At 34.6% G+C, this 22,094-nt stretch overlaps 3 protein-coding genes across 6 annotated transcripts; all 3 read right to left on the bottom strand.

Annotated features, from left to right (window-relative positions):
- Positions 1–1,783: 1,783 nt before the first annotated feature.
- Positions 1,784–16,062, bottom strand: LOC140807094 (ubinuclein-1-like). The gene is made up of 21 exons (XM_073163773.1): positions 15,700–16,062; positions 15,114–15,212; positions 14,917–14,993; positions 14,374–14,798; positions 14,165–14,274; positions 13,945–14,031; positions 10,007–10,132; positions 9,661–9,795; positions 9,522–9,569; positions 8,872–8,973; positions 7,305–8,158; positions 6,817–7,058; positions 6,703–6,737; positions 6,491–6,569; positions 5,375–5,462; positions 5,190–5,303; positions 3,688–4,584; positions 2,973–3,098; positions 2,303–2,810; positions 2,003–2,159; positions 1,784–1,911 (listed from the first exon to the last, which is right to left on the bottom strand). The coding sequence occupies exons 1-11, from the start codon at positions 16,045–16,047 to the stop codon at positions 8,105–8,107; spliced, it is 1,611 nt and encodes a 536-aa protein (XP_073019874.1). The 5' UTR covers positions 16,048–16,062; the 3' UTR covers positions 1,784–1,911; positions 2,003–2,159; positions 2,303–2,810; positions 2,973–3,098; positions 3,688–4,584; positions 5,190–5,303; positions 5,375–5,462; positions 6,491–6,569; positions 6,703–6,737; positions 6,817–7,058; positions 7,305–8,104.
- Positions 2,313–5,238, bottom strand: LOC140807865 (uncharacterized). The gene is made up of 6 exons (XM_073164825.1): positions 5,176–5,238; positions 4,531–4,584; positions 3,786–3,970; positions 2,973–3,098; positions 2,759–2,810; positions 2,313–2,387 (listed from the first exon to the last, which is right to left on the bottom strand). The coding sequence occupies exons 1-6, from the start codon at positions 5,236–5,238 to the stop codon at positions 2,313–2,315; spliced, it is 555 nt and encodes a 184-aa protein (XP_073020926.1).
- Positions 16,063–18,905: 2,843 nt separating the features above from the next.
- LOC140807466 (glutathione S-transferase TCHQD-like) lies at positions 18,906–21,671 on the bottom strand. 4 transcript variants are annotated; one of them, XM_073164314.1, is made up of 4 exons: positions 21,322–21,671; positions 20,146–20,199; positions 19,867–19,941; positions 18,906–19,767 (listed from the first exon to the last, which is right to left on the bottom strand). In XM_073164314.1, exons 3-4 carry the CDS (start codon positions 19,938–19,940, stop codon positions 19,173–19,175), a joined length of 669 nt encoding a protein of 222 aa, XP_073020415.1. In that variant the 5' UTR covers position 19,941; positions 20,146–20,199; positions 21,322–21,671; the 3' UTR covers positions 18,906–19,172. The 4 variants fall into 4 exon arrangements, with proteins under 4 accessions (XP_073020415.1, XP_073020416.1, XP_073020412.1 ...); XM_073164315.1 differs by lacking the exon at positions 20,146–20,199; XM_073164311.1 differs by having other exon boundaries at positions 19,867–20,199; positions 21,322–21,670.
- Positions 21,672–22,094: the final 423 nt, after the last annotated feature.

Here is a 22,094-nt window from a genome sequence, read left to right as displayed (position 1 = left end):
AGGGCGACTAGCCAGCACGAATTAAAAGTATAAGAATAGTCAAGAAAGCGACATATATATATATATATATGTATGCATGTATATATATGAGGGACATTAAGAATATCGGTGTTCCATCCCTCTCATCCAATTAAATGCAATATGAACATCTGTAATAATAATATTGTGACTTTTAGCAGTTAAGTTTTCTTTTGCTGTAACAGTGTAATTAAATTCTTGTAAGAAATATGTCGTCCTTTGTGTTTGAGGAAATGCAGCGTTGTTGACATTTAACCACCACTGCTCATCCAAGCTACCAAATATTCCTGAGTCTTCCCCATTTTGGCTATTTTTTAAAAGCCAAAAATTCAATACGCTTCTTTTAAAGGGAAGAATTTGGCTAAAAACCCTTTGCCATGAATAGACAGGACAAATGTGATCATTTTATTTCCACCATCCTCTCATTTATGGCAAGATAGATGAGTAAAGCTAGCCTACTCGACCGGCCTCTAAATTCTAAAAAATAAAAAATAAAACAAAATATTAGAAATATGATCACATTCAAGAATTTATGGTCGGTACGGTACATATCGAATCCGACTCCAACTTTATCCCAAGCGATGATCCGATTGAAAAACCCATTATACAAAAACTTGACGGGGCACATGCAGTTCGAGGTTAACGGTTGACAAAAGGGTCTTCTCTCATGATATTAATAGTCTATCATATTGAAAATCAGAAAACACATGCAGATGTTTGACTCATTTCTCAGTCATGATCATGATTTGTACGTCATTAAGGAAAAGTTATAGATTGAATTTCCAAGATAATAAATTTTACTTGAAACAGAACCTGATCCCATGATGGCGGCCAGGGAAGATTGAAATCTATCGAGTGTGAGCTTTCGAACACTTGATCTTTCCTCGAGCTCGAGTTCATCAGAGAGCATGGGCTAGAGATAGCCTTATGATGGCTTGTCTCATAACCGGTTCGTCTGATTATCAATGGGATGTTTAAGATCACATGGAGCTGTATAGCCACTGTATTTTCACAAAAACGTTTTTACGTATTCGTGTGTAGTTTTTTGAAAATTTCATACACTCCAACTTATGTTCCGACGGTGATTAGAAGATGATTTGTTCGCTTATATTAGAAAGTATGTTTGTGGAAATATGAAATATTCGAAAAACCACAAAAGTGAGCAAAAGATTTCGATCGAAGATACGATATATAGAATATCCTAATGTGCTTAGGCATGGTGAGGGACTTATCATGATCAAAAGGCAGGGTTTGTTTGGTAATGAAAACTCGCTTCTAATGTGACTTTACGTCTTTTCTTCTGCAAAGATTGTGGGATTAAAATAAAGAATCTATCCTCGTCCAAATTTTTTTTGTTCTCGCTTTTCCAAAGGGTCGACCATACATAGTTCTTTGCCTTCTCGATCTCCGATGTAATTTGAAACCATGAGTCATGGCAATTGAAATTGTACATGTAACAAGCTTACGAAGAGGCATAATATTTGAGCCAACCTTTAGTCCAAAAATGTCGAATTCAAACTAACGACGTGCATAAAGCTTTATGCAAGTTTACACATACGTTGATAGTAAGTATAAGTTGTATTTAGAATGAAATACTGGGTAAGAAGGGTGCGCAAAAGCGAGCAAGTTTCTTGAAATTTTTACATTATTCATTTTCTAGAATACTTGTGGATAACAAAACTTTCCCCGACTATAACTCGGACACGTTACCTCCAGTGAAGAAGTCGAATTCCATCATGCAACGAATGCTGAGCCCAATCCTATGACTATAATTCGGGCACGTTGCCTCCAGTGAAGAAATCGAATTCCATCATGCAACAGATTCTGAGCTCAAATTTGCTGTACAGCTGACAATATTACGCTTCAAGCATTAAGCATGATCTTTGCTCCAATCTAAAGGAAAAGGAAACATAAGCAACACATGAAATTTGATTTGAGTCATATTATGTGTGTGTACTGTGTAAAAGATGAGATGTAAATTTACCTCATTCAGTCAGCATCACCTAGACTATCACTTCCATCCCCTCTCTTGGATATAGGAGCATAATGAGAATTACACTTTTTCTTTTGAATGCAATTTCAGCATTTTTGTGTAAGACTGCCCCTGGAGACGTATAAGGCTGCTGCTGAAAGAGAGGACCCTGAAATTCGAAATTTCATGGAACATCAATGTCAACAAAAGGAATCACATACTGATTATATGCTCCCAGTAAGGACTTGCGTCACATGCCACTAAAATAAGAAGCAGAAATCCAGGAACCTGTGCGAGCATAATGAGAATTACCCTTTTTCTTTTAAAACGCAATTTCAGCATTTTTGTGTAAGACTGACCCTGGAGACGGATAAGGCCGCTGCTGAAAGAGAGGACCCTGAAATTTGAAGTTCCAGGGAACAACAATGTCAACAAAAGGAATCACTTACTGATTATATGCTCCCAGTAAGGACTTGCGTCACATGCCACTAAAATAAGAAGCAGAAATTCAGGAACCTGTGCTTTCTAAGGAACGTGCAGTTTTAAATCTAAGACAGGGTCAGAGAAACAGAGAAACAGAGAAACATTGAACTACGTTATGTGCTTGTACTCAGGCATCGAAAGTAATAAGGCATCACATTGAAACTCACGCTAACAAATATTTTTTGGGACTTGGCCTTTTTCACCGTTTCTTACAGTTTTCCTCATCGTGTTTCTTGTTGTACACTTTGAAGGAAGGTATCCATTAAAAATAATGGTTTTACATACTATGGCAGTGGTATCTGCTGCTCTTGGTTGTACTCCTTTAAGTCCAACAACCCTGTAAATTTAGCAGTATGCTAACTCAAAGTAGGAAGTGCACGTCTTCAAGATCTCAAATAACAACTAAATTGGGCGATTTTGATGAGCATATTTTGTAGCTCTATAAAGTAAGCAGCAAGGATTATTTGTAGCAATGCTTGATATGAAACCAGTATCATACCAGCCACCACGAGGAGCATCTGAATAGGAACTGAGATCCATTGGATCCAACTCATCATCCTCGGTATAGGCTCGCTTCTTCCCGTCCTTTTTATAGCCTCTACTAAGTGGTGCCTTTAGATCAGATCTGTACTCCAAAATATGGCAATTAAACTAGAGGTAGAATATATAAAATCATATCTCCCCTAAGACTACACACTCGATATTCATCTAAAAGAATGAAATGAGATTTGAGATGCAAAAAGCACCCACCCACCCGACCTTCCGCTTGTTTCTACTTTACAATTACCAGTTTGCACTTTTTTGTCCTTTTAAAATTAAGAAAACAACATTTAACATATGAACTCATAGTGTCCTCCTCAACAGAAACAAATTTTTTGCTGCTAAAGTGAAAGCTCACCATATAAAAACAGGAATGATACAAAGCAACGTGAGAGCATATATACGAGTTGGACGACTTAAAACAAGAATCCCTGTGTTTTGAAGACTTCTTCTCCAAGTCTTCTTAACTTTTAGCAGCAGAGGTGGTTTGCTGCTGGCTGTTTATGGGGGGTGATGAATACTGGGCTTGTGGAAGATTGTGAAGTCAAGACATAAAAGGCAAATTTAAGATTTTAGGCTTACATTATAGGAAAAAGAAACAAAACGAATGCACAATTCTATCGTTTTGTGAATTCTATCCTCCAAAACGTCGAAGATAAAAAATAACCACTCACAAGAACTTTAATATAGAACTCCTAAATTATATGCCACTAAACAAACCTTGTGCAGTGATGGCAATATCCCCAAGACTGGACAAGATCCACTCCCTTACCCACCACATCCCATGCATTTGGGAAACTTGAATAGCTGATCTCTCAAATTTCCAACCACTGCAGTAGCAGAGGGTATTCTGTCATAAGGTTGTGAGTTGGGTTGCTGTTGTCCACTTGGATGCTCCCATTGCGACAAATTAGTCTTTTGGTTGTAGTAATACTTTTGGCCCGAGAATGCAGTGGTCTTACATTTGTGTATACTTCAGTTTTAAGAGAACGAAGAACAGAAAACTAATAAATATCAGATCATTCGCATGGAAGGTTGAGAACATGAGCATCATTTGCTTCTTCAAATAATGATATTGATAAAAAATAAATGGCACATATAAATTCCCAAATGAAAGTCAATATTAAGAAACAGCTAACAGATGAGATTAGAATCATACAAACACACACATATATTATGGATCAGGTGAAAAATCCCCGCAAGTAGAGAATATTGAAGATTGCTTGTCAAGCTGAACAGAAAATAAACAAAGAAATGAAATTACTTGATTTTCATCCACAGAAAATTTGATCAATACAGATAATTGGAAACAATATAATATATTTGATGAAACTATAAAATAGTACAATGGCTTCTACAATTTTACCTGCATCATTTATACAATACAACTAGATTTTTTAAATTATTTAAACTGACGGTACCTGCTGTTTCATCAAATGCCTCTACCCAATTTTCTGGAAGAGGAGGTGTAGCCAATACAGAAATAGAAGCAGTATTGAGAGGTCTCTCCCACTGACCTGAGTTCTGATTATAATAAAATACAGCTCCACTTCGGGGTCCCTTGCCTCAATCTACAGAATAATTTGGAGAAGAAAGACTAATAAGCGAAGAAATAACAGAATGATGCTACAAGGTAACTCATGGTATGACCGCAGATTAACATATTTTCTGATTCAAAATAAAATGCTAAAAATAATTTGCAGATTTTCAGAGATTTTGAGCTCTAGTGATATCTAAATGCGTTTGAGATGCATGGAAGCATCAATCAAGAAACTGATCTCTTGTTAAAATTCCATAAAAAAGTGAATAAGCATATTATATTCATATAAAAAGGTTCCATCAAACAGGTAAATAAAGGGATAATCAACTGGCACGAAAGATGGATGGTCTTTTATCAAAGCAGATTTCAACTAGCTACAGTACGGTTCATGTTTCAGCTATTTCATTCCAAGAAAATAATATTCATAATTTTACAATAAAATATATCAGAAGACAAGAAACAACTGCTTATGCATCCCGGAGGCAGGAAGTGACTGAGTCTCCAACCTCTAGAATCCAAAGTTCCATATCACAGTTTAATAAATAGACACGGTGATATCATAAGGAAGCATACATGAAAATAAAAATTAAAACAGCTAGAAAATTAAAAAGGATAAACTAACATGGTCTGACATACCCCTTGCTCTCAGCTTTTGCTTGAGATTTTCAGGTAAGTCTTCAGCCATTGACTTCTGTCCTGACTCACAATCAAGCTCTGCTTTATTTTTGCTTGTTTTCTGGTCATCTCTTTCTAATGATTCAGAGAAGCTTTATGCCAACTATTTTTCAAGGAACTGATTCAGGGAAAATAACTTTTTGTACCGTGGTTTACAATATTGGGGATGGAAGCACCACAATAAGCACCTCCCCCAGGAACTCCATATCCATTTCTAATCTCTGAATTGCCTAGCTAAAAGAAAAAAAGAAAGAAAATCTTACCAGATTTAGTCATTTATAATACTTATTAATTTTTTAGCTAGATATCCTAGACAAACAGAATTTTTTTTCAGGAATTTTATTTATTTTTCATCTTATTCTTCTGTCATATAGGTCGGAGAGAAGACAAACTGCTAATAAAAAAAATTACTGATACGATTTGACAAAAGCTCAAAAGTTTACTAAATGAAAGGTTGTCTAGCATCCTTCATGTATAAGACAAAAGCTAAAATTCACTGTTAATGTTAAAACATCACGACTCTATCCATTAACTTATAATTAAAATGATGATAATCTCACCATAGATTTTTTCAAATAATTGTCCAGAGTGAAACAAGAAACAAGGAGAAAAATATAAAGGGCGACCCAAATACAGAGAAATCGTAGAGAAGATAAATATAAAGGGTGACCCAAATACAGAGAAATCGTAGAGAAGATACTAAGTTGTGGTGAAGGATGCCACTGTCACACAATAACGAAGTTTACAATGCACTGTCAGATTCAGTTAAAAAGAAAGCATTTTTAAACAAAAGACTAGAATACATCGGCAGTGAAATATGTTAATTTTGTGAGCAGGGTAACTTGATCAGGATGGTAACAAGTTCCACTTGGTAATGTAATAATGCTTACACACTATCCTTGCTACGATCAGGATAAATGGCAAGGCTGAGAAAGGTTTTTTTTAAAAAAAAAACATAAAGATACCTTTCCCAGCTATTGCGTTAAAATTGATGAGTTTATCTTTGTTATTAATTTTGAAAAAAATTCACTATATTGAACCAAGACTTAACCACAAAGTAGGTTCACCTATTACCAAGAAAATGGAATGCAGTATAAGCTAACATCCCAATCACATTTATTATCTGCGGATTAGGACAAATATTTTAAAAGTTTTCTCAAGCAATTTTTTTCCAACTTCGTTTCCTATAAGCATTGCAGGTCTTCCATATCTGATTATTTATGCAAAAATAAACCCGTAAATTTTTTTTAACAGTATTCAACTATCCTCCGCAAAGGTAGGCTTGCCATATTTTAAAGCCATTTCTGTTTGATGATTAGTGGCCATTTTAAGTAAATGTTCCTGTGACATAAAAAACAGTTGCAGCAATTAATTCTCTGAAAACATACACGTACAAACTCATTCTAATGCTGATTTCATTATACCATTACCCAAATATGGGCTTAAACCTATAAGATGAAATCTTCGTACAAACCTCTGGCTCTGAATAATCTGTTGCGTGGAAATTTCCTGAAAAGTAACAGACAATTGTAATATGGTTAGAGCAACAGCGGGATACCAACACTAAAGAATAATTATTAGGACATACTTGTTCATGAAGCACAGCATGCCGAGCCGCAGTTTCAATATTACTTTTACTCTCAAATTCTGCTTGAGAACCATTGGATATGGAGATATACTGGTGTGGAAAAGTTTGAGCAACTTGAGTGGGGAAGAGGAAAAAGATTACTCCTAAAGTCAGCAGCTGACAGGGAGATCACATCGTTAGATGGTGGTACTGGTAAGATTGGGTTCCATGGGGAAGCAGCTGATCAGACTCGTTGCCCATAACTGAAAGTTCAAAACTTTCACTATAATCTCGAGATAAAATTTACATTTAACATTACCAGAAGGCATTGTCATATGTTTGCACAAATACTCATCTTCGAAGTCGACGGATTCAAACACAAAAACCACAACTAGATTACACTTTGAGAATCCAATAACTAACACATTAAAAAAGATACAACAAAGATTTATTCACACCTAGATTGCAGCAATTACAAGAAAATCAGCGACAATCAGAATGAATTGAACCTGCTTCAACTCTCTGAATACATATAAGCACTTCGATAGATCTTCAAATGGTAAACTGGGCGGGCAAACCCTGAGACGAAGAGGAATTTGATCATCGGTAGGTTGGCAACTGGTAAGGAAGCTAAAGTAAGGAAATTTCAAATGACCCGATATAATTTTAAAATATTTTAATAATGAAGGAATTGAAAATAAATCGACTTCTACATAAATTTCAAATTCCAAGGTAAAATGTGCATTGATTGCAGGATCAATCTGCAATAACCACATAATTTATAAATCATAGCCAAAATTTGTGCTATTGAAGGGCAAAGTACATATATAGCATATAATATCAACTTCGCCAACATGTAGTTCTGTGATTCTAACGGTAAATATATGGTTTTGTAGTTCAGCAATAAATAGCACACATAGTTGCCCTTTATGGATCATGTCAACTCTGGTGCTCATCCGGAAGGTCGGAAGGTGGAGCTAGTCGAAGGAATGATTTAGGAAGAGGAACATCCGAAAACTTGCGGAGTTTCTGCAAGCCCTCCGCCGCCTGTGAAACCTGCATATTCTCAAGGCGGAACTGAGCTTCTTCCACCTCCGTGCTTGGCTTCCTTATCACCTTCTTTTTTGGTGAAATATCCATTGGCATTGTATAAATTACACTGCTGCTGGAGCTTCCCTTAACCCTTTCTTGTTTCTGCTTGTTTGAGCAGGCAACGTGCATGGGGGAAGCAGCGTGAACCATCTTTCCTCCGTGTTTATCTCGAGTATGGAGGAGTGTCTGAGTAACATTAACAGCCACTGCTCGACTGCTATCCCGGTTCTTGTGTCAACACCGTCTGCTGCTTCTTGATATTTGCTTGATCCTAATAAATGGGGAAGATTAATATATGAATTTTGAAGTTATGTTATACATTTATAAACATCAAAGATACTTCAGGCCTACACTTCAAATTCTTGAAATACACCCCAAACGGTTACAGTACCCGTTTTATATGTCATAATGCACACTCATCACCAGCGGATAAGCAGACTCATCCACTGGTTAATGTGTAAAACATTGCTTACTTTTTCTTCAAAAATTTTAAATAATTTTTGGATAAGCTGGTGCAACATTTTTTCGACGATAATATGCGTTCATTAAAAAACGGATTTAAGGAAAAATGCATGTGTGAGGAAGATATTCAATTATCATGATTTTCGACAAACATGCAGTACAGCATGTTGAGATGTTAAAATCATAAAATCTTAATAAAACCTTACCTTTTATTTTTCTTTATAAATTTACTTAGATTAGCTCAGTAATAACAAGATTCGGATTGAAAAGACTTTGAGCTAGTGTAGAAATGACCTTGCACTTGCATCTATACCAGCAATATATTCGTGCGTAAGTGAGATCTGAATTTAATCCATCATGTAACAAGAGTAAAAAATGTTCCTCGTTATTTCATAAGTTCTGAGTATGCACACATGCTATCAGTAAGGCTTTGAAAGGCATGGCATGAAGTAAACGACTTCTAACCCAGAATGCCAAAACAAGACAATATGCAGCAAAGAAATAAAGAAAAGATCTTCATACCTTCACCAAATTGCACGTTAACCTCCTCCTTTCTTTCGCTCTATGTATTGCATGCCTAATTCCATTGGTGTTCATGAATCCACTGGGCCACAGTGCAGCAAGCTGCATTGATAAGAGCAAACATCAACTTTTAATCTATAGCCTTTATGAAAACAACAGAGTGATTTAACGTGATTGTGTCCATTTTTCATTTATTTTTTTCATATTTTAGAAGTGATACAGATATCTAAGTAACCTTAAATATCAGCAAAATAAGAAAAGATATTAAAATAATGGCAGCATAAATCCGCAACACTCTTCTGCATGTTTAATTGGTGTCATTTCCCCTGTTTGCAAAAGATTACAATGATTATCATTACCAAACCACGTAAGATCTTTTATTTTACTTATCATTTGATATAATGTGAGATACATGGATAGTCCTTACTCAGTGAATTGGGCAATGTACTGGATGGAAGGAATAATTCAGTGTCAATGCTCATACAACAACCAGACGCAAATACTGGTTCGTGCAATTTAATCACTCACATTTCCGAAACTAACTCATGAATGAACATGTGAAAAAATCTGTACATGAGAGTAACTAACTATAAACGATATTCTGCAAACATCTAGCAGTAAAGCACGTGAGATCTTATAATCGGTCATACCTCTTCGTACAAGACTTTGACTTGCAGACCTGAATTTTCTTCTATTCTCTGGAATGAAAGAACTAAAAAGTTAGGTATAAAGGATCAAAATATACTGGTGGAAAATCCCTTGAAGGAACAAGGGAAAATTATCTATTACCTCAGCATAAAGTTCATATAGGTCACAAATTTTATCCTCCAATGCATCATCCATGCTGTGTTTTCGTATCATATCTTCTTTTTCTGCAGGACCAGATTCTCGAAAATAACTGGAACTTGCAGTTAGCTTCTCAACCTGCAAATGTGTGGATATTCAAAATCAAGAAACAAAAATGAATATTGACACTCAAATCTCCTCACAAGCACTAATTATACAATATTGTACAAAATTTTAAAGCTTTTGCTTGTTTTCATGGTTAGAATGAGATATCTTTATCTGATAGGTAGCAATATACCAACTAAATCTCAGCTTTTGAATCGGAACAAGCTCGAAATAAAAGGCATACTTTGTATTTCATGAATGGAATCCACAGCTTAACCATCTCTTCAACTTCTTGTCTGATCTTCCGCACTTGTTCATCCTTCTCCGGTCTGGCTGATAGGCCTGACTCATCCATGACTTTAAGGTGTTTCTGTCAAACCAAAGAAGTATGCTTGATTAATCAGTAAAGATGGAGATTATAGCGAATCAACCATGTACAACATTTATGCAATTAGTTCCTAATATATGAGACAAATAGGATTCAATTAGTATAAAAAAAAAACTCGATACAAGGTGATTGAAGGACCTAGATATACCATTTGCAGCTGCCTCAAATCCATACCACAAACATAAAATTAAAACAAACATATAAGTGAGAAGGAGGCTAAAAGCATGGAAAAATAAATCAGCATGGGTTTGTTTTGAGGGAGTAAATGTCTACAAATGGGCATCTTATAATTAAACCGATGAGTAACAACCGATATTCTAGATTTCCCATTCTATATTGGGTAATAAATTAACAATGCAACAAACAATCAAGGGTTAAATAGAGAAAGAAGAAAAATTTCACCCTTAAATGCCATGACACAACTTGGCAAACCAAATAGGATGGTTTTGTAGATAAAGATCTACAAAACGACAACCAATTCTTACCATGTATTTTATTTCCTCCTTTAGATAACTAATATGTGACATTTCCAACTCCCACTTATACTTTAATGTTCATCACTTTTGACATCACATTTATTTATGTTATAATACAACAACACATAAGTCTTTATCCTACTAGGTGTGGTCAGCTATATGAATCCTTCTACGCCATTGTGTTTTATCTCTATTATAACCTAATTTATATTTAGATAAAGTATATCACGCTTAGTTGCTTGTATCCAAGCCTTTTTAGCATCCATCTCCGTCTATTAATGTGGGGATTAGTCATGGTCTCGCATCCTGTAATTGGAGCTTCTATCGATCGCCTTTTTTATCTGTCCATAACATTTTAGGCGTGTCTCTCTCAAATTTTCTTCTGCAGCATGTCTCCCTTATTTGTATTGGGTAATGGTTAACAATGCAACAAACAATCAAGGCTTAAATAAAGAAAGGAGAAAATATTTCACTCTTAAATGCCATGATACAACTTAGCAAACCAAATAGGATGGTTTTGTAGATAAAGATCTGCAAAACTACAACCAGTTCTTAGTTCTTACCATGTATTCATATTCCTCTTTTAGATAACTAATATGTGACATTTCCGACTCCGACTCATAATTTATGTTCATCCTCTTTTGACATCTCATTTAAATTATAATAAACCAACACACAAGCCTTTATCTTACTAGGTGTGGTCGGCTCTATGGATCATTTACGTCATTGTGCTTTATCTCTTATTATACCCTAATTTATGTTTAGATAATGCACATCATGCTTAATCATTGTATCTAAGTCTTTTTAGTATCCGTACTCGCCTTTTAATATGTATACTAGTCATGGTCTTGCATCTCCTAACTGGAGCCTCTATCGTTCGCTTTTTTATGTGTCCATACGATCTCTAGAGTGCTCCCTCAAATTTTATTCGGCAGATTGTCTTCCTCATTTATATCAGGTAATGGTTAACAATGCAACCCAACATTCAAGGCTTAAATATTTCACCCTTAAATGCCATGATAAAACTTGGCAAACGAAATATGATTGTTTTGTAGATAAAGATCTGCAAAACGACAATCAATTCTTACCATGTATTCAATTTCCTCCTTTTGATAACTAATATGTGACATTTCCGACTCCCACTTATAATTTAACATTCACCCATTTTTGACATCTCATTTATGTTATGATACACCAACACACAAGCCTTTATCCTACTAGGTGTGGTCGGCTATATGGATCCATCTACGCCATTCTGCTCTATCTCCTATTATAACCTCAGTTATATTTAGATAATAAATATCATACTTAATCGTTTGTATCCAAGTATTTTTCGTATCTCTCTTCGTCTTTTAATATGGGTATTAGTCACGGTCTTGCATCTCCTAAGTGGAGCATCTACCGGTAGCTTTTTTATGCGTCCATACCATCTCAGCCATGTCTCCCTCAATTTTTCTTCGGTAGCATGTCTCCCTCGTTTATATTATAATCGGATATCAAAATGTAATTTGTTCAACCTGCATCCCAAGTTTGGAGATGTAGCAATAACTAGTAAATAAGCCTACTAGTTTTTTCGTGTTGCTACCAGGGGTGTAAATAAACTGTGCCGACTCGAAAAATATTCAATTAGAATTTGAATCGAATTAAAACATGTTCAAGTGTTTTTTCAAGTCGACTTTAAGTCTAAATTATTTTGTTTGATGGTACATGAGTTTTAATATTTTATTAATATAGTACAATTATATGATAAATCAAAATATTTCGAGTTTTTTGAGTCATTGTTTTCAAACAATAGTTCAAAAACATACTCGAATATTTCTACCTTAGCTCGAACTTGAGCTCTAATTCGAGAAAATATTTTTAACCATTATACTTCAAATCGAGCTCAAAGTTGAAATCTACTATTTGAGATTGAATTCAAGTTTTAAATGTTTCTTAATATTCAGATCGATTCGATTCTTTACACCTAATTGCTACAACTATGAGGATGGTCAATGTAGCTACTTCGCACAACCATCTTGTTTAATTATGCATTGTGCCCAGCTAAACAGCTAGACAGCCAATACTTAAGTTTCTTTACTAGTTAAGTGGCGTTCCAATTGATTGAAACTCTAACTCATTCGACTACGTTAACGGAAACCCATGCCGCAACTAAAACTTTTAATTAATGGAATGAACCCCTAGTAGATATTACCAAAACCATAACTACGTACTTCTTAGAGAAAGGTTTACCCCCAAAAAAAAGAGAGGAATACAACTCGTTTTTAAGAATGGACTACCAGATCGAATAACCTATAACAACTTGCACTAATCATCCGAGTTTTATGAAGGATTAATCTAACATGCGGTAGAGCCAGGGACCCGAGTTTAGGGAGGAAAACATTTTTAATCAACCTTTTCATGATTTTGAGGAAGTACAACAAGACAATATCAAATTAAAGTTGGAAGGTTTTCTTAGAAAAGTAATAAGTAACTTTGAAGCCAGTGGGGGCAGTAGCCCACCCTGGCTTATATGTTCTGTTCTAAACCAAAAGGATATCATCTATTCACATTTTGCATGAAAATAAAATATGAAAGCCTTGAGCAGGAAAAATGCCTTGACACATTATGAGGGTTCTAGATAATTCAAACACTTCAGATTGCGAAATATACACGCAATGGAAGTCAAGAGAAAGTTGAACTCTCGATAAACCGAACAGAAATTTCACTTTTCTGTGTTTCTGTGCAATGGCAGAATCAGCTTGCTTCATAAAAGATATATGAAGTATTATATAAAAATTATAAATTTTTGGCAATCATGTAAATTTGTGCTCAACACAACAATCCATCATAAAGTTAAGACGGCATTGGTTGACGTTTCTACAAATCATGCCCAAACAAGCATCTATTTCAGAGCTATGCATTTCAGAAGAAATGCGTCATTCCGTTTTTTGGTCTTTAACATTGGATTTTCTCTCAGCCAACACATACCTGTCCCTCATGAGAAATCTCTGTCATCATAAAAATGTAAGCAATTAAAACAGCAAATTTTGCGAAGATAGTAGTTAATAAAGTGGCTTGCTTCATGATTTTCTGTAACTTTCTCCAAGTTTAAATGCTTCTAGCCCGTTAATGAAGTGCTCCTCTTGAAGAAATTTCACAATAGCCACATATTGTCAGTACATTGCAATCTTTATAGCCAAGATAGCAAAACCATGAGATCATCCGTATCTTCAGTATCATTGCTATTGATGCCAATGAAGAACGGGGAGGAGCAATACAATATAAAAAATGCAAGACTATAGATGGTTTATTAGTCAATTTTTACTAAAGGAATACCTTTAGCGTCCTAAGCTGCATTAAGTGGCCAACAATGTCCATCAGACGAAGAAGCACGTGCTTTGGCATCTTACCATAAATATCTTCCTGCGGCATAAACAAAAAAGATAATTTCTCCCAAACAAAGCCTAATGGAAGCACAAATTCATAGGATTATAATGTAAGCAATTAGGTACAACAACTAATATGAACCAAGAAGACATTTGCAAGCCATAAGTACCGTCAATCTAGCAATTTTGGCGAGCATCAGCTTTATTTCACGCGGAAGCCTCCTTTTGACTGCCTGAGAAGAATTATCAGGATCATGGACTTCTTTTGCCGGTGGTTGGACTGTTGATTTTCCAAAGCATACAAGAAAAAGGTAAATACTCTGGCCAAGTTAGGGGTCAAGGAGGGAAAAACAGAATAACAAATGAAGTAATCAAATACATTCGTCAACTATCTTTTTCAACTCTAAAATGGCCTCATCAAGCAGATCATTTTTTGCATCGAAATCGGATCCTTCTATTCCCGGTATGAAGGGTACATTCTGCAGGTCAATATTCTTGCCCTGCCTGATAGCATACAGTTCTGCAGGATCCTGTGCACTAGTTGTACTGTCAATTTTATTCTTCGATGGAAATGAAACCGCTGAAGCATTTGTCGGAAAGGCCTGAACTTTTACATCTGTCACGGCCGCTGTGAGTGACTGACTTGTTGGGTTTTTATTCATTGATGATGACTCTTTTCTACCTTTGACACCCAATTTCACTTGTTTATTCCCATCATTTCCATCATCACTTCCGCCATGACCTTTTGCCAAATCTTTGTGCCTCCTCTTTCTTGGCTGCTGGTTATGTGATATAGCGGGCTCACTACATTAAATCAAGGGTAGACAATTACTTAATCATACAAGTGGTCTGAAACAGGGAAACTTAGAAGACTAACTTTCACATAAAGTAAAGAGTTTACAGAGTGCCTCGCAAAACTCACATGTGCTCCAATTTCCCACGATTGACGAAAAAACCATCATGTTTTGTTTCGATGGTATCGACCTTGAAATAATCATCCTGCACATATGAAACTTGTAACGACCTTAACAAATAATGTATAAAATCTACTTTCAACTGTCCCGTAAGCTTAAGTACTGTTTCTACAGTATAGCTAAAGGATTGTCGTGAAACACCTACCAACTCAGTATCATCTATGAAGGAATCGTCTGTATCATACTCATCATCATCGGGTACGTCATCTAGCATCCCATCTTCATCATCACTGCTTCCACTACCCTGTAAATTCGACAAAAGCACATGAAATGGAAACAAAAGATTACCCAGTTTACAAGGATTAATTTTTTAATTGAACATAAACATGCTCAAACAAAGTATTCGTCAGTTGCCAATCAAGGTTTAAAGTTGGTAAATAAATTTTCACGAACGTTACAAACATTAATTTTTTTACAGAAATCTATCTTAATGATATGAAAGAAATCATTAACCACGTAATTAATAACCACGTAAATAATTAAAGCAAAATAACCCAGTTAGCAAAGATTGATTTCAACGAACATGCATCACTGATACTGCATCCATATCAACAATGCTAGCAAGATCTTTCTTTGTTTCGAATGTGGAGAAAAAAAATTTATCTTTACCATGTGCCTCGCATAAATCGTTCAAAAAACACACATGCATTAAACAAAAGCACCGCCAAAATAAAAACCTTGACGCGATGCCATTGAATTAACATGAAATCGTCAAAAATAGTTCCACATACCGCATACATGCGCTCGATTCTCTCAATCACATTGTTCAAACGGCTCGACCCAACCTGCCGCGTTGAGTCGTTCACCTCTTGCTTCTGCTTCGGTAAAGCCGAAGCCACTGACGCCATTGACATAAGCGGAGGCTGTGGTGTCACCAGAGGACCAGTAACTGATGTGACAGCCTCACCTGAGTTGCTGGAGTTGGCCTCTTTCTGAAGCTGTTTCCAGGAAACGACTGTCGTTTCTCCAGGAACCAGCTCTACTCTGAAGCGGATGCGGTCGCCTGAGGACTCAACTGTTGCAGCCGCTTTCGGGCGGCGGCCTGGTTCCGGTGCAGAGCCTCCACCGCTTTGTTCCATAGGTGGAAGTCGGTTAGGTGACGAAAGGGTGCAGTGAAAAAGTGAGGGAGAGGGAAACGATTGCGTGCGTTTCTAATATGTAACGGCTGCAAAGGAAAAACTATAATATTATTAGTTTTTAAATTTTCAACCCAATTTAACCAAATAATAAAGAGGGAATCAAAAAAGGTGTGGATTCTTGTAATCCAACAGGTATGCATCATTAATACCAACATTCAGTTGGACTATTCAGGTGTCTTACATCTATACATACACAATATATATATATATATATATATATATATATATATATATATATATATATATTATGTGTTATTTTTAGGAAATGGATTTAAAAGAATTTTTTTGGGGGGAAAAGTTAAATTCTTTTATCTATCACAGTCAAATATAAAATTGCTTCAATTTTAGATTCACTAGAAATATGGAAGTCTTATTTTAAACAAATTTAATAAAAATAATTTTATTTGATTATTTTTCTTTTCAAAAATGAAATCAATTTTAAAATTGGATACAATCATGAGACATAATCTTTTGTATTTTTTTTTGTTATGGCTTGTCAGAGCTGGTTTTTTATATATATATACTTACGTGTTACCAAACATTTATTTAAAAATATAAATACTTTTAGTAAATAAAATGAAACAAATGAAGCATAGTATTTATTATTGAATAAATCTTCATCTGACTAATGAAGAAATTACTTTTTTTGCATAAATCTCCAATCAAGATTAGTTGACCAAATCTTATAAAGAACAAAAAAAGTGAATTTTAGCAATCTTTGTTTTTGTATATATAATCAATGTGAAAATTAGTGATATGATGCATATAATCTAGTCTCTACTTTCTACCATTTTGTTTACAAAAATAAATTAGTTTGATTGTTTTGGATTCTTTACAACAAAAGTCTCAAAACAATAAGTTTTTTTCTCTCTATAATTTAATATATTCTTTGTTTTTATTTTTGCTTTTTTTTTTCTTTTCTTTGCGTTTCTTTACGATTAAAATTTATAGTCAATAATTTTTTTCCCTGTAATCTAATCTAATCTCTTGACCATTTTTTTAAAAAAAAAATCAATAAAATTATATTCTCTAAATGATTAATTTTTTCTTATAAATTATTTGAAGTTTTATCGTGCTCATCAACTACTTCAAACAGACAACGTCATATATATATATATATATATATATATATATATATATATATATATATATATATATATATATATATCCTGCACACCTACCGTGCACACCTTGGTGAGCACCGATGAGGTGTCACTCACCTATTGGATGTGATGAAATATAAAAAAATTGTGCATCCAATGGGAGAGTGACACCTCATTGGTGCTCGCAAAGGTGTGCACGGTAGGTGTGCAGGATATATATATATATATATATATATGAGGTGTCACTCAATCATTGGATGCATAATTTTTCTATATTTCATCACATCCAATGGGTGAGTGACACATCATTGGTGCTCACAAAAAAAGTGTGCACGGTAGGTGTACAGGATATCAAAACTGATATATTATATATATCATATATGGCCAATTTGGTCACCAAAAGCATTTAATCTAACGATATTCATTTAAAGTAAATAATTAAAATAATCGAATATTCTGAATTTGTAAAAAAAAAAAATTACAACTTAGATCTTTTAGCAATTTTTACAAATATTATTTTTGAATTGTAAATATATTCTCTACACATAATTATGTTTTGAAGAAAAAAATTTGCATTAATCTTTTTCACTATTTTATCTTTTATACGATAAATTTTTTATTATTTTTAAATTATTCTGAAAACTATTATTGAAATAAAAAATTATTGTGTGACATAGTTTTCTTTTGCTATTATTTTATTATTGCATAATAAGTTATATAAAAAGATAACACTGTGTGCCCTGACATCACCATAGATTTCATGCATGCATACATTTGTTTGTTTTCAGTGTCCACATGGACCTTATTTGTTGTGTTTAAGGTTCTCTTTCTAAACAACCAACTGTTTAATGCATCTTTGTATTGTCAGAGTTGTTATATTAATGGAGTTAAAAAAATATAAATTCTCAGTAAAAAAATTTGTATTGGTAAATTTAATTATCGGTAACGATCGAAATAATCAAATTTAGCTCTTGACTCCACTTAAATGGAAAGAAATACTAATTTTAGTTTGATAAAACTATTCAATCGGTGAAATTTGTCGAATTAAAGCAATTGGAAATAATGTTGTTTTGATAAATCGAAAAGTAAGCACACCATTGAAATCAATATGAAACTATCAGTGTCAAAGTGTTTGAGTCAGTGGAGTATTGTGATCATTTATTAATTATCAGGAATTCGATTCTCCATATCACTATAATATTGTATGATGTACAACTACTCAATGTGTTTCCAAATATATATATATATATATATATATATATATATATATATATATATATATATATAAAAGAAAACAATCACCTCACAAATACAACTTACCTATTTTATACGAGAGGAACTTAGTCAAATTTTGTATGTAATTTCGCGGGTTGGAATGGGACGGCCCACCATTTTGATGGGTTAGGAAATTATGAGCCCAAACCGCCTATTCTATATGACGAGATGGCCTGGCTCATTTTGACATTTTTATTTACAAGAGTTGATTTGTAAGTATTTTTACGCTCATTTGAGATTAATAAATTTAAATTTAAGATTGATGTGTTATTTGACTCGCCATTTTATGTTGTGTGCACTTTACGTTATGAATAAAATCATTTTGAAATTATATATATAAAGTGGAATTTCAGTAGTAGAATTTGAACTTAAATAAATTGAGTACAAATTTGAATTTTACACTGGTACTATTCCAACATGTTAAATAGAAAAAAGATTCATCATTTCATCTTATAGAAGAAGACACGAGGAAGGGTAGTCATCCCTTGAACCTTGTTTAAATTTCATGTCCATATATTACATTGGTTCACTCAAAATTCACCTAAGCTCGCCACTTTTGTCAGATTATTGGATTTTCCTTCCTAAAAATTCGTACAAAATCCAGAGCCATTATCGACAAACCATGCAATCACAACTTATAAGTATCAAACTCCCTTCGATATTTCACTAATTTATCCCAGGAGCTTACTAATATCGTTTGAGTAAAATTCTGGTTTGCACTAAACACCAAGTTTTGAGCAATGTCTTGTGCTTCCTCCAACCATCAAAGTACTTTCCAATCACCTTTTTATAGCTAGGCCTCTTCTGCATCACATCCCAATATTCGCATAAATTCGGCCTGCTATTTATGTATTTTTCTTCCAATTTCATCAGAACCAATCGACTTAGGATAGGAATAAACGCAACATCTGCCAATGTAAACTCTTCTCCAACCAGATACGTCGTTCCATTAAGTTTGAGCTCTGCTTCATCAAGAATTCTTTCAAGATGTTCTTCACTTGATCTCACTACTTCCAACTCTTTCAGTTTATCTTCCGTTCTGTATTCCTCTTTAAGCTTACGATGATATGCACTGGCTAATTCTGGGCACTCAGCCATCCTAGCTATGATCACGCGCCTCAGGAATCTCGAAACAGGGAGACGATGCTTTGGGGGAAGGTGGGAGAGGGTGAAGAACTTGGGATTCCACTCTTGTAACTTATGAATCCAATCAACAACTTCTCTGCTGCTAAGAGTTGTGTCATCACCACCAGAAGAGACCATTGCTATTTTTTCAATATACCTGTAAAAATAGTGGGGAAAAAAAAAGAAACGGATAAAATGAATTTGCACCGTAAAGGGTTGATCAAGAAACTAAAGGACGAAGGTAGATGTGACATACAGGATGATCTCTACAGTATTGTACAAAATGTGTGAACCATTTTGGAAGACTGGAAGTTTGCCACTTGGGTTCATCCTGAAAAAACCGGAATCAAAATTCTTGCCCGTGATGGGATTAACATGGAACGATGTATAGTCAATACTCTTCTCTTCTAACGCAAGCCTGACTCTTTGGCTGTTCAACGAATAAGGATGATGATACAGCTGCATGATGTGATAAATTACACTTTGTGCACTTTATTATTCAGTATTCGTGGAATGGTTCACGAAAAAGACTAGCCTCAATTTGAGATGAAGCACCTGCACTCAGTAATGGCAAGTCATTTGTGTAAAACTGCACAAGATAAAAGGTTCAAATCAATTCTTCTTTCTCATGTTAGCTACAAAGCATGATTTCTCATGGAATCTTCAACCATGGGGTGAAACTGTTCACAAATCATTGTGAATCAACTTCGTATTTATCTTGGTCCTACATGAAAAGGCCGCAATAGTTCTATTTTATAGAATTTATGGCCACATATCCTTGTTATATCAACTGGAAATTAAAGCTACAGTTAATGTACGCAGTAAGCTTGCTGGCCGACTCAGCACACAAAGGCAAAACTAGTGTGGAAGCAGAAGGTAACATATGTTCATATGAGGCAGATCAGTACAGTGAAATAGGTCGCTATACATATTCACAAAAACACACTCGTAGGGACTCATTTATTGTATTAAAGATGAAGAAATTACAGTACCTAACTGGAAAGGAAAATGAAAAGAAAGAGAAACAACCTTTCTCCGCCCCAAAGTAAGTTTTCTCCGTCTGTTCATAATAAATTTGGTTATACATAATCATCCAGATGTTTAGGATACTTCTATTACGTTCACAGGCACAAAGCTTGCTACCACTATGTCAATACTCCTTACCGCTAGATGACCGACGTGCCATAGGTACGTAGCCTACTAAAATAAATGAGTTTTGCCACACCCAAGTCGCTCTTTCTGAGATTCTGGTCCTCCAGTTAGAGCAAAACGCATCTCCGTAACACCCATCGGTTGCATCATAATAATGCATAACCAGATCAACCAAGTAACGACTTTGAAAGGAATAGGTAGCAAAACCAGACTCTATCTAAATTCTCGGTTCACTCATATATTCCTATTTAACAAGCATAATAGGATGATGAAAATCAATATAAAAAGCATAGCTAATGTACTGAACAAGTCGCATCTTAATTCGAAGCCCCCAAAACTGACGACAAATACACAAACAACAAACTATATTGCTTAACAAACCACTTAATTCACTACCAAGACAGAGGTCAGCGGTCAACCAGGTTTCGAGTATATTCAAGGAGATAAAAATAAATGAAATGAAAGTTTCGCGGTTCAGTTAAATTATCTTAGTAACTCAAGTATAATCCACACGATTCCTAACAAGATATAAACACAAAAGTAACTAACTGAAACTCACCAAAATACCAAGATAGCCAAAAATCACACTCTGCAAGATTCCAGAGAAAAAGATAAAAACTTTGGGACAACACGAAAACTGGGATACGGATGGCCTCCAGGAAAAAAGACCCTCTTCAGAAAATTATAGTTTCTTTTGTAGATATTTGAGGTGCAAACGAAATCGGAATTAAAAAGATAGTGTTTTTTCATGAACACTTAGATCAATCAAAAAGCTGAAGGACTTTGCAACACGCTTAAAGGTATATAAAAAAAATTAAAAAAAGAATTGGAAAAATTATGACAACGCAGGGCGACAGTCTCTTGTGAAGAGGAAAGGTACGAGAAGTAAACTGTTACTCGTTGATTGATTCTTTATTTCTTGAACCAATAATTTTCTTAATTAAAAAAACACAATAATTTCCCACCAATTTTATATTGAAGTTGAAACTTTTTTTTAAGGAAATTAATCAATAAAGTTGCTTGTTATTATTGCATCCCCTAGAGGACAATAATAATTTTAAAAAAGCAATAAAAAATTGAAATCGGGTTTAAAATATTGTAACAAGAGAACATTTGTTTATTATTATCACAAGAACTTTGATAAGATGGAGCACTTCATAAAAAATAAAATATTTAATGTTAAAAATATTATTTTTCTTTATAAATATGAACGGTTGAAATGTCCCACAGATATTGTCCAAACTTCAGCAAAATTTGCAAGCTTAATGTTAGCATTATAAGTAGCAAACCAATTAAAAGTTACTACATTTTGTGCACGTTCTAGTTTCTACA

The sequence above is a fragment of the Primulina eburnea genome, chromosome 12 (assembly GCF_022965805.1).
Source record: "Primulina eburnea isolate SZY01 chromosome 12, ASM2296580v1, whole genome shotgun sequence".
Taxonomy (NCBI): domain Eukaryota; kingdom Viridiplantae; phylum Streptophyta; class Magnoliopsida; order Lamiales; family Gesneriaceae; genus Primulina; species Primulina eburnea.
The sequence above is the reverse complement of the archived record's forward strand: the minus strand, read 5'-3'. Positions and strand labels throughout refer to the sequence as shown.